The sequence below is a fragment of the Ciconia boyciana genome, chromosome 8, assembly GCF_034638445.1.
Source record: "Ciconia boyciana chromosome 8, ASM3463844v1, whole genome shotgun sequence".
NCBI classification, from domain to species: domain Eukaryota; kingdom Metazoa; phylum Chordata; class Aves; order Ciconiiformes; family Ciconiidae; genus Ciconia; species Ciconia boyciana.
Window position 1 is genome coordinate 25,951,131 of NC_132941.1, and position 13,228 is coordinate 25,964,358.

Sequence of the window (13,228 nt, forward strand, 5' to 3'; positions counted from 1 at the left end):
GGAAGCAAGTGTGTTTTCAACTTTGTTTTGTGCTCTTAAAATATCTGGCAATTAAAAATGTTAGGAACACTTAAAGTTTTGGGGAGGACTTTTGTGCATACCTGTTCTTTGGGTTCAATGATGAATTGTTGTCAGAAGCAAGATTTAAGTAGGATTTGCTGGTATCATAGAATAATCAATGGGAGAGATGGCATGACTGACATAGATTGGGAGCAGCTGAGTATGACTCATCGATGGTGTTGAGATCTGGAGTCCCATACAGAGATAAAGCTACTTTTCAGCACTGGGGGAGGAATATCTTGGGTTTCTGAAGTCCAAATTCTGAAATTTGGAGCTTGTTGCAGCGTCAAAGTGTCACATTTGGTGGCAGCAGCAGCAGTCCTGAAACACCAATCATGTGCAACAATCATGAAATTATCTATAAAAGGCAAAAAAATAGGGACCCTTAGAGCAGGGAACAGAGCTGGTCTGAATTGCCATCCCTTTCTGGCACTCGTGCTTTTGAAGAAGGAGATGCTGGATGGGTGGACTGAGGAGGAGAGGATTTGTCTCTCCAGCTGCACTGGATTTTGCTGAATGAACACGAGCGTGTGTTTGCCATCACGCCAAATGCTGACAGTGGCAGATTTCCACTGCAAACAGCGTGATTTGGCGTCCATGAGACTGGCGCCAAAGAGAGTAAGGAAGGTGGCTGAAGTCTGGCAAGTGAGCTGAGAGATATTTTTCTTGCTTGTAGTGTTAACCACAAAAGGAAGATGCCAGGGCAGTTCATCTGAATTTTCAGTAGATCTGGCTCTAGTGAGATGGGTTCCCATCGTTAAGATTGTACACCCATAACTCATGGGTAATCAAAAATGCCCTTTTTTTTTTCTTTTCCCCAGTCTTTCCTGGGTTTCTGGTTGTTCTAGACCAAATGTGCAATAAGAGTCTTCCTCTCCTTCATACAGATATACGTCTTCCAGATCTAAATATTTGATTTATGGTACAATGCTGAACAGATACTGCTGGGAAGAGGAGGAATATGTGTTCAAAAATTGGGTTAGGACTATTTATACCAGAAATAATCTTGAATATTTGTGGTGTTCTGTCTTTCAGACAAGGGATCAGTATGTGTTAGATAAAACTAAATTAATAAAGACAAACCCAGGAATTGTTTTGTTTTACAAGGGTAATAGCATTGAAAATGAATAACGTTGATGGTGTGCCTTTTGAGTGGGTTTATGAATAGTAGCAGCTGAAATGCAGAAAACAGCATCTTGCCTGAAGATATATAGATACTTATACTTCAGCTCTTGAGGCTTGGAGTCTTTTTGGTCTGGGTATGATATGCTGGACTTCAAAAGTAGTGTATTTGAAATAAAATATTTATAATTCTAATGAAATAAGGAAACATTATTCTAGGCTGGGATTCTGAGCGTGTAAACTCGGTTTTCTTTTGCTTTAGTCGTAATTCAGGGAAAGGCAGTTTGGAGGAAGCAACTGTTGTGGTCTGGATGCTGTCTAACACATGTCCAGTAAAAAACCCAAATATTAAAAAAATAGGGCAATTAATTGATTTAAGCCTTCAGTGGGGCTCTGTTTTTCACTGTGGTTTCATCTGGCTTTTTTTTTCCCAATCTGCATGGCTGGTTTGGCAAAATAGGCTGGAGTGTGCATTTTAGAAGCACGTTACCATCAGTCATAAGACTGTCCTCACTTTCCTTAGGCAAAACTTGCCTTTCTGTTTTGATTTTTTTTTTTTTTCTTGCTACTACTTAGATTCCTGGAGGCTCACCACAAATCTGGCTTTCTAACAATAAATGACTTTTAGGTACTCAATGTAGGTAAAAAAACCCCAACAACAAAAAAATCAAAACACCTGAACTCGGTTAACCAAGTTAAAATATGGAGCTTGTTGCGAACTTTTAGTTTCTCCTTATTTTCTTGTTTCCATCCTTCTGCCCTACCCCATCGTCTCCCCATTTCTATGCCTTGTGGAGGGAAAAACCACTTTTTCTGCTTTTTTCAAGAGGAAGGCAAGTATCGTTTCGTTCTCATTAGTAACGGAGTTAGCTCAGAGGTTGGATGAGGACACGGGGCTCTATTTCCAGAGACTATTTCGGCTGACCCAGATCCTGAGGCGTAACACAGATGTGTGTTTAGCTGCGTTGGAGATGATGGCCAGAGCTTGCTGCTGCCCAAGCGCAGAGCCCAGAAACACTTAGGGTTGCTTCAGTCCAGAAACCAGATCAAGGTTCAAGGTTTGAGTGCAGCGCGTGTTGTGGTATCCATGGGGGTTTTTGTTTGTATATAGCAAAAAAGCGACTGATGTGGTGGATGGGTTGAGTCCTGCTGTAGAAGTCTTTGAAGAATTAAAGATCCTGGTGTCAAAGCAGATTACTCGTGTAAAGATTTGTGATGGTCCGTTAATATTTTCACGCACTCCTTTGCAGGTGGAGGGCTGAAATAGTACAAGCCCACTTTCTCACAAGGATAATATTCTTAGTAGTTGAATATAGCTGTGGCTTTGGTTTTTGGTTGTCACCTCCCCCACCCCCAACCCCCCCAGTGCAAATTAACTTTGTGGTGTTATTTGCATCTTTCTTGCACAGAACTAAAAGCATTTGGGGTGGAGAGTCGGAAGGTGGGTTTCCTATTGCAGCTGTTCAAAAATAACCTAATATTCATCCCACTTCTGTTGCAGGTGTAGCATTAATTTAGGATTTAGACATTAGGATTGTGGTATGCAGTACAAAATTAGAGGTGTGCTTGGGTTATCCCTGCCATAGGTGGCAAGGCAATAGCTGTTCTGCGGGTGCCAGCTGGGGCTCTGGTCCTGGTGCCTGGCTCTCCCTCCTGCGTTTGAGGAGACTTTTCAGTCTAAAATAATTGTTTGTAACTTAAAACAAAGGCAGGACCTGCCCTCTCCACCCCCTCCTTTCCACCACCGGATCACTTGAAGCAGGATTTCCGCAGTGTCAAAACAGAAGCCCTGCTTAGCAACTGCTCCCGTGATGAGATTGGTGGTCAGGTGAAGCCTTCTTGTGAGTGTTTGCTGGTTTCCTTGCTGGTTTCCATAACTACTTCCAAGCCCAAGGAAGAAGAAGGGGGAGGAAGAAAGTTGAGCAAAGAGAGTAGGGCTAATGAAGAAGCAAAGGGATGAGGCTTCATCAGGTTTGGAGGGACAAGGTGTATCTGTCACCTAGTATAGAACGTGTGCATGTATGTACCTATACACATACGCACATGCAATATAGGTGATGCATTTTTGTAGCAGAGATACTCACTAGCAGTGTTTCCCATCTGAAGATGAGCTGTCTGGTTATTCAGATTTGATGCAAGTACTTTCACTTTGAAATCCTTGCCACTGAACTCTGAGCTTGGGTTCAGAGCTGTTATAATGAGATCCCTGCCTGTGAGTGGATTTTCATTCCTTACTTTTTTGTTAAATTAGGATAGGAAGTATATGGTGAGATTTTTTTTTCTTCCTATAGAGTAATTTAGAAAAAATGGGCTGCTTGGGGATTTATCTAGTATGCAGGCAATTTTTTCCCCTCTCTCTGAAGCTGCATAAGTAGCTATTCAGGGTATGTGGGTGTTGCTTCACATATTGATCCCAGCCTCTCTTTTCGTAGTAGTAATTCTGCTTGCTCTGACTTTGTGTCCGCAGGACAGTGTTTTCCATCTGGGACCGACCTTGGAAACCTATCTCAGAGCTCCGTGAAACTCGTGAGCCCACCTGTGCCTCAATTTTATACTTACAGATATTTTTCAGTTGCATATATTTGTATTTACAGCACAAAACCAGCCTTATTGTAATGTTTAAAATGCCAACCGTCTCTTGCTTGCTAGTGGTGCAGCCTCTTGCAAGGGGCAATCTCTGGTTTGGAGGCAAGGCTATCCTGGAGGGAGGGAAGCAATTTGGTACATTGCTTGAGAGCTTGTTAGTGATATCCAGCACATAATTTCTGGCAGCCTGGTTGCAAACTGGTGTGCAGAGGTGCTTTGCAAGTACAGAGGAGGTGACTGTAGCAGTGACTCAGACCCTGCTGTTACAAACAGTTTGTTTTGTGCTGTAAAAATGGAGGACAAGAGCTCCTGACTTTCATCCGGAGTATTTGGTCTCTGTGTAACTTCTGCTCACCGGAGAGGTTGGGAAATTAACTCATGGGTTGGTTTCTAAAGCATTAAAACTTCAGTCCTTACAGCAGTTGATTTTTCTCCTGCTTACGTGTGTGCACACATAATCAGTGTGCATCTCTGAGTTTGTTTTCCAAGGGAGAAAATGTCACTGTTTTATCTTCAAACTGTGCTTATCCGTGGACCTTGCTCGCTTTAACACTATTTTTTACTAATGGTTTTATCATCTCAACTTTTCTGGGGTGTTTGGGAAGGATGCTCGGTGTTGCAACTGAAACACACCCCCTGCCTCTGAAAGGATTTGAAAACCTCCTTGGCTCCTTGTGAGGAGGTTTCTGAAATGGCTGGTTATTTTACTGATTTCTATAGTGACTGTTGCCTTGGCAGCAAAAGTCCTCGCTCAGAGAATAAAAACACTGTACAAACATGAGGAAGGCGTGATTTGATTTGGGAAGACTTAGGTTTTCTTCGGTCAGGTTTCAAAGTGCTTTAGGAGGAGATCAGAGATGAACAAACTGGTTTTGGGGGTCTTTTTTTGCTGTTTAGGTGTTTAGGTAACTCATAAGTGTTAATTGCGAAATGTAATGCTTGCAAGTTTAGAGGTAATAGGGAATAGTGTCTTAACCTATAAGGCAGCTCCAGGGTTGTGGAGGAAGGTTACTGCTCCATGGACCCTGCAGCCATCCCAGACAAAGTCTCGTGCCACCTGCCTGGGGGATGTCCGTCGCTCACTCAGTGGTGAGCCCATGGACTTTGAAATGAAATCTGAAACAGTGACATCCAACGTGAGTGCTTAGTTACCCTCCAAGCAGACCTAGAGACAGAAAACTGCAGAGTTTTCTGCACCTTGGCTGCCAAGTCAAGTGTGGAGGTATAGCCTGCTGATGATTTTATTGCTGATTATCTTGGCCTTTAACCAAAGAGGTGGATGCTCCCACGTTCTGTCCTTATGCCCAACTGCGTCTCTGCAAAGTGATGCAAAAGATAACAGATTTTGATATGCAAGGTTATGTAGTGCACTCTCAAATACTTGTTTAACCCACTTGGGTGGCGGTGGTCATGGTATTACAACCCTCATATGGGCAGACTGAAGTGATAGTGGGAAATACTCCCTGTCGGGAAAGTGGAAAAGGATCTGAAAGTTTTGAGTTAGCACTTTAGTGTTTGCTAGGAGCAGGGGAAAAAAGGTCATGTAAACACAAGGAGGTGAGGACTGGAGCCCTTGCTGAAGTTATTTCATCCTGCTCAGTCTTGCGGTGTGGGTATTTTGAGATACCGGTTTTACACAGCATCATTATCATAGTGCAATTGGTATTATTATGATAATCACATTGTTATTTATGATTCATTATCAGGTACAGGCTCCTTAATGAAGCAGATCTGCTGCGAATGGAGGGAGTGTTTTAGTTGCCTGGCCCAGGCTAACAACCCGTATCAGAGCTGGGGAGGCTTGGGTGTGTGCTCATCCCCCTGCCCGTGCCTTGCTGGAGCAGTGGGACCAAGCTAAGCCAGTGGATGTGGTCCGACAGCAGCCAATGCCCATCCCCACCTTCTGTCTTCAGCTTTTGTGGACAGGAGAAGACCTTCTGTGGAAGCCAGGGGCCAGCAAGGGCTGTAGTCTCCCATATTGTTTCTGCGAACCTCACCCGATCAAGCTTTCATGAACGCACAATTAGAAAATGAAGTATTTTTAATGTGACAAGCTGGAAAGTGTTAGTAAAGAAGCTTTTTTTTGCCTATTCCTCCCCCATTAGACAGACTGAAATAGAGGTTTGAATGATAGGTGTTCGTTAGAAATTTTAGTTGTTTTTCCTCATTTTAACTCTCAGTGAAAACAACTCCATAGCCTGTGTCCTTGGCAGAGTGTTATCTTTCCTCTAAGCCTTCCTCCCATGAGTATCAGTTACTCTGCTTTTACAAAAGGTGTTTGATAGTGATTTACACGCTGGTGATGTGATAGCAGCAGGCTGGGATTGCACCTGGCCAGCACTGCACTCGTGCTCTCAAAGACGTCATCTGTGAGGACTGAAGCTTTCTGCTCAGTAGCTTCTTGGTCCTTGGTGAACCCCATGCCATCGTTGTCCATCCATCCACAGAGGACGAGATGGGGTGAAAGTATGTGTCTCTGTGTGTGAGATGGGATTTCTCATTTTTAAAACCCACAAAGACTCTTAGGAGATATATTTATATTTTATATTCCATAAAGACACAAAAATTGGAGTCGAGCAGTCTTTATTCTTCTGTATGGTACCTTTAATAGCATTACTGATGGTGAGTTTAAAGCATGAGCAAGTTCCTGAATTGACTGTAGTTTTTAGCAATATTGCCAAACCCTGCAGTTTTACTGCAAGACGCACACATTTGCTATTTCTCATAACACTGCCAGGCCAGGTATCATGGGGTTACACCAGTATATTATGACTCTTGTGCCAGTATCAGAGTAGTATTTGCAGCTGGCAACAGATTTTTTTTTCTTTTAGGCTCCATACAGAGCTCATCTTAAAAACTACTGGCTTAGGCGTGGCAGGAGGAGGTGTATGTGCATGGTAAGTAAGGAGGTGTAATTTGAAAGTTGGCGTACAGGCTCCTGAACAGTGATGAATGCAGCCCTTTGCACTGTGTCTTTGGGATCCTGAATCCTTAAGCATGCAGGAAGCTTGCAGTACATTGTGAGGGGCTGGACAGAAAGGCTGGTATGTCAGGAGGATAACGATTAAAGGTCCACTTTCCTCCTTTCTGAGTGGTTTGGGAAACTGTGATTCAGTCACTCCAGTGTTTAAAATTCAAGAGGTTTAATACTGCCTCACCTCGTGGTGTACACAGAGTGCTCCGACAACCCCAAATCCATGCTGAATTTGTAAAGCAAAACTTGGAGAGGCACCTGATGTAGCTGTAAATGGCCTGGGAAAATGAGGTCCTGCTGCAGACTAAGAGCCCAGGTTTTGTAACAGGGTTAAAAAATAGGCTTTATCAAGATTGTAAGGCGGTACCCTCGGAAACAGCAAGCCTGTAGGGAAGTCTGTTAGTATTAGTTGTTAATTTGATGCTGTGCAGTTTCTGGTACTGCATCTCATGGATTTCAACCTGAGGTTCGACCCTGGGACAGGTGTGAAAGCGTGTTGCATTTTCATTCACATAGACACTGATTCCTTGAGTTGTGAATTACTGGTGCATCACTTGAGACTGAAATATTGTGGACATCAAAAACGTGATGATGTTTCCATCTCCTTGGTCTGCAGTGAGTGAGTCAAGCCACAGGCGTTAGCACAAGCAAGACAGCTCAAGGATGACATTGCCCTTAAAGCATAGACTGAGGCCAAACGGGGAGCTGGAGGCAAAACATCTTCCCATAACTGCTGGTGACACCAGCTCTCCCTGGCATGGAGTAAGGATGCAGGGTTCATGCTTTGTGCTGCAGCTGGTGCCAGACCCAGGATTTCAGGTGCCCTGTTTTCAGACCCTGATTTCAGGACCTGCTCTCCTTTGGTCAAAGTCTTGTAGGAGTTTCTAATGTGGGTTAACATGCATAATTTAATCCATCCTTTTTTTCCATGTTCAGAGCTGTGTAACTAAATACTGATTTGCTAAACACAACTTGAATAATGAAGTGATCCGTGGCTAAAAGCCTTCCTCAGTACATATAATTTCACTGAAAAAAAGAAAGAAAGAAAATAGAGCTGTATTCTCTCTTCCGCTGTTTTAAAACAGCGCAGATATTCGCAAGGGGGAATATTAATCTTAATCCCTGTTTGCTCCACGGATTTAAATACGTGCACATGCATGGTGTGCCCAGTGAGAGGTGGCATATGCTAGTCCTTTATCCAAAGCTTTTTCTTTTCTTAATCACCAGACCTGGTTCATTCCACGGAGAAACAGATTAAAAACTGCATCTTGTGTTTCTTGCTCGGTTTAGAGGTAACAGGTCAAAAAATATATTTATGTGCAGCATGGTCACGTTTGGCGTAGGAGTATAGCTCTGTATCTGTTTTGTACGACTTCTACTCAAATCGTGCCAGTAGTGTAGATTATTTTGGTTTTCCTCAGTGCAACTTTGCTCCCTGTGATGAAACACAAACATCTGGCAGCTTGTAAGAGGCTAAAAATATTCTTTAAGCTGATAAAGGCATGATATGACTTTTGAAAATATGAAGTGTTTTTTACCCCATGCTGTTACTTTCTTTAGGTCACTTTGTGTTTACAATGCCTCAGCCTCTTGCAGGAGAGACTTGGTCCATGGGATGGCAGGCTGGAGACAAGGGTTCTAACTGCTTTCCTCTCTTTGTTCTGGCGAGGACCATTTTTTGTTTGTTCATTGAATAAACATCTCAAACCTGGGAATTTGCTGGTGGTGTTCACTGCCACATGATTGCTGTCTCATGCTGAGAATTTTGCTGCTTGTGTCTCAAAAATGCAGGAAGAGGTTCCAGCAAATAACATATGTTTTCCTGTAATTTTTGCATTGGAAGTGATCAGTTTTTCTAAGCTTTCTAAGCTATTTTTGTAATTAATTGGGAGTAAAAGTTTGTTACCTAGTTCCCCCTTTTTTTTTTTTTAAGTTTCACTTTCATTTTTCTACTGGTTCCTTTTTTAGCTGATGACAAACGTTTATTTGAATTGTAGCAGTATACCATAGAAACCATAAAATTTACCTTGAAGAGCTGCTAAACATCTGCTAGAGTCCTGCAAATCTAAATGCTTCAATTTATTTTCACGCTAACCTGTTTGGGCATTGATTTTCCCGCTGGTGCTTTGGCCCAGAGAGTATAACCTTGCTTATCTACATAATTTTTTTTTTTTGTGTTGCTGACCTGCGGAAAAGCATTTTTTGTGGTACACTAGATATTTTTGCTTTGCAGAACAAAAAACAGGCTTCCTATTCAATAACTAGAGGCAACATACTGCATTAAGATACCATTAAGATATCTGTAACGGGGAGAGAAGGTTTGTGACGTGAATAACACTAAACTTTTGCTCTGTAGATCCTTAAATCCATTAGTATTATGATTTTAAGAGGAGTTTGGGTACTGGTTACAGAGCTGCATACTAATAGAAAATTTAACAAATATAGAGCAGGAAAGAGTCCTTCCCACAGCTGCAAAGTTGTGATTATAATACAAAACTGTTAAAGCTCTTGAGAAATCAGTAAGCAAGCTCAGAAAGGACAGTGCTGTGTGTACAAGGCTAGAGCTCAAATCAGTTAGTCTTTTCCATGCCAGAGTCTAGCTATTCTTTTGCAGTAATTTTGTCTTCAAACATGAATCGCAAACTATTGGTAAATGCTGTCCTAATGACTGGTTTTGGGGTTTTCCCCTCCTTAGGAAGAAGAATGCCAACACGAATATGAAGTGAACCATTTCCTATGCTTGCCACAGCGCCTGGATGCTCGTCTCAGATGCTTAGAGATGGGGACTTACCTCTTACCAAACTGCTTCCTTGGACAAGATGAAGCCAAGGAGGAGCTTTCCAATGCACTGGAGTTGCAGTGACTGCTGCCTAATTTAAAATCAATGTCAGACTGTGCCCTGGCTGCCTGGCAAGATGAAAGAAGTGGTGTTGTGGTCACCTGAGGAGGTGACGAATTGGCTAACAGAAAATGCTGTGCCGGAGTACTGTGAGCCATTGAAGAGCTTCACCGGGCAGGATTTGATCAACCTTACGGAGGAGGATTTTAAGAAGACACCTCTCTCCCGGGTGTCTTCCGACAGTGGACAGCGGCTGTTGCACATGATTGAAACTTTAAAAATGGCTCACCACATCGAGGCTCACAAAAATGGGCACGTCAACGGGCACATCCGCGTCAGTGTGAGCAACACCACACGTGAGAATGGCTTTAGCAGTAAAATGAAGCTGAATGGGATGCCAAATGGGTATAAGAAGGAGATGATAAAGATCCCCATGCCAGAGCCAGAGCGCTCACAGTATCCTATGGAATGGGGCAAGACTTTCCTGGCTTTTATTTATGCACTTTTTTGTTTCATCTTTACCACAGTGACTATCTCAGTTGTTCATGAACGAGTGCCTCCCAAGGAGGTGCAGCCTCCCCTACCAGATGCATTTTTTGATCGCTTTGATCGGGTGCAATGGGCTTTTTCTATTTGTGAAATCAACGGCATGATCCTTGTAGGACTGTGGTTTGTTCAGTGGCTGCTCTTAAAATACAAGTAAGTAAAACCTTTTGAAAACCAAGTGCTAGGGTATACTTCTGACAGCTTTTGGAGGTCAGATACTGATTTACATCCAAATAAAATGAAGTTTCTTGTGATCTTTCTGATTTTGTTTTCCCAAACTGAAATAGCTGTTATGCCACAGGCAAACTGCAGTTTGCGTGGGCTGCTTGTGCAAAAGGGAGTTCAGTCCAACTGCTACCTAAGAAACTAAGAAATAGTCCTGGTCTTGTTTGCCTGCACAATTAACTTGAACCCTTTTCATGTGTGAAAAGCCAAGAATTGGATGTAATCATGTTCTTAACTCAGTTGACTATCCTGTCTGTTGAGAGGGAGCATACCTCACACTTTTGTGAACACAGCTGTGAACCAGCTTGGGATCGATTTAGTGTCTCTGTAGTTTGCCTGAGGTAAAGACCTACCTAAGATTATTATACTCTTGGACAAAACCAATAGGCAGTGGTTTAGTCCGTGCACCTAAACAGTGCTGGCATGAAGAAGTGTTGAAGTACATTTTCTGCTTGACATTAGATGGGACAGGTAATGTCAAACACAAAGTATGTCAAAAGCTAATCATAAAATACGCAAAAGCATAGATACCCAATGAATTTGCAAGGTCTTAGTGGTTGTCTGCCTCCTTGCTCATACTGGTCAGAATTGCAAGGGTGAATTTGCCTGCCAATGGAAGTAACCTACCGCTTACCCTCTGCAGAGTGCATGCGGATGTTTAATTTAGGGTATTTTTACTGCCGTAAATCCACAGCTTGGGCTGCCTTACCATGAGTGTTTGATATAAACCCTTGTGCTGCCTTACCATGAGTGTTTGATATAAACCCTTGTGCTGCCATGGCTGTGAATGAAGCATTCAAAGTCAAGTGGCTTTAAGCAGTATGAAGTGGCATATCACCTTTCTTTTCAAAAACCAGGCACAAGCATGTCCCCACAGCTGCCCAGCCCAAAGAGGATCTCCTTTGCTAATACGTAATCTCATTCTTTACCTGTTCACTGACTCTTTTTTGTGACTCCTATGTAGGAAACTGAGGAAGGAAAGTAATTTGGGCCCCACCGTGTGAAATACAAGATCCTTCTGTTCACAGGACTTTGTAATAACCTTAGAATTACAGATTTCCCTTTTAAAAATAAATAAAAACAGAGGCAAATGGATCACTCGCCCTTCAAATGGAGAAAAACATTAAAACTTAAACATAAGCATGTGGTTCACCAGCTTCATAAGGTACAGGCAGCTTGAAAAGAAAGAATTGCTAAGCTGGGGCAGGATACCCTTGTGCAACACGGCTGTGGATTTCCATACGAATGTGACAAATATTTAAGTAATCCACAAGACTGAGATGATGGTTTATTCATATTTTCTGCTGCTTTATACTACTTAATGTATTTTATCAGGTGAAATTTTAAAACAGTTGTACGCTTTTACAGAGGTGGCGTTCCTTAAAGGAAAGTTTCTAGAATGTAGAATGGTTAATTTATTGCTATTATAGGACCATAAAAAACTATGGAATTGCATTTTTTTTTTTTAAATGTGCATATATGTACAGGAGGAAGGATTTACCCTGGTTTGGCCTCTTATTTTGTTTATGGCTGTAAGCTTCAGAATCACTCTTATGTTGGTAGCTGCAGTGCTACCAATTGCACTCCAGCTCCTCCCCCCACTGCTTCAGCTGCCTATCGTGAACATGGGGGACCAGTAACTTGAGGTCTGAGCATAACTGAGCATAAATGTTGTTCAAAACCAAGGGAAGCATCTAGAGAAGGTGACATGGGATTGCTCTCAAGAATGGGGTGTCAGCTTAATAGGAAAATATGAGGTATCAAACACCCTTGATGGAGCTAAGCAGAGTCTTTAGATTAAGAACAGCAGAATCCATAAGGTCCATGGGGATTTTGAAGCAGTGAGACATGATGATAAAGTATGTTGGTATCGTTGATAGATGTGAAGGTTCCACCCTGTCCCAGTTTGCTTTGATGTATTCATTTTTACTTGCTTTAGAAGGGCTCTTTCTGGTGTTAGGGGAAGATGTCAGGGAGTTGCAGAGCTTTCCATTCCCAGTATCTGCCCTGGAATAGCTGGTCAGCACTGGTCAGTGTGTGTACTGGTCATGTAATGCTTTGGAGACCAAAAGTCATCTTTTATGTCAATGAGCAGAGGTATCGAAGTCAGAGAGGCCCAAGCTGTTGGTAAGCAGCAGAAAGGGAAGAACGGGAGAGGTGCTCATGGGAACAGCAGCCCAGTGAGGTGGCTTTATCTGGAGGACCTCATTCTCATGGCTTTGGGTGGTGAACCACTAAGTGCTATAAAAAGAGCTGAATCGCTTTTGTGGTGTGGGTTATCACCTCCCTTTGAAACTTAATTCAAGAATAAAGAGAGGGAATTAAGCCAGCTAGACCTTCCTCACTTCTCTGACCTCTGATGGTGTCAGGGATAGCCATTGCCACACTCCATTCGAGATCTGAAGATAAGACGTGAAGCCATGTGATTGCTGGGCAGGATGAGACCTGGTTCCTCGCCTACTCAGATGATAGAGATACCATTCACGGATGTCTCCAAGTACAAGCTCAGGGTCACTGGTGAACCAGCAGCATTGTTACCCATGAGCTGAATTGCAGCCAGTGGCTGGGTTGAACCTTTGACTGAAGGAGGCAGCTTCATAGTTTCAGACTTTTTGAAACACTTTTCTTTGTCAAGCAGTGAAATTCCTATTGCTTATCCTACCAGATCCATTATTTGCTGATAACTTGATTTCATCCAAGCAGAGCCTGCTGTTCTTCCAAACAATGAAGGACAACAGAGATGTGTCATTCATGATGCTGATCACTCAGGTCTTCCTTGTTTAGTCCAGGGATTGCATGATGATGTTGAATAGGACCTACGTGTCATCTTTGTTGGACTGCAAAGTTGGGGCCAAAATGGAAGAGGGTGTTGGGTG

At 42.7% G+C, this 13,228-nt stretch overlaps 1 protein-coding gene across 14 annotated transcripts in view; it reads left to right on the top strand.

Moving 5' to 3' along the window:
* The window catches only part of SGMS1 (sphingomyelin synthase 1), a 109,391-nt gene that overhangs the window by 84,219 nt on the left and 11,944 nt on the right, over positions 1-13,228 (top strand). For 13 of the 14 annotated variants that reach the window (XM_072870077.1, XM_072870079.1, XM_072870080.1 and 10 more), the window contains one exon: positions 9,438-10,280. In XM_072870077.1, the coding sequence (XP_072726178.1) occupies positions 9,658-10,280 (623 nt within the window). In that variant the 5' untranslated portion in view covers positions 9,438-9,657. The remainder of the gene's footprint in view (positions 1-9,437; positions 10,281-13,228) is intronic. The other variant, XM_072870089.1, reaches the window with a different exon arrangement.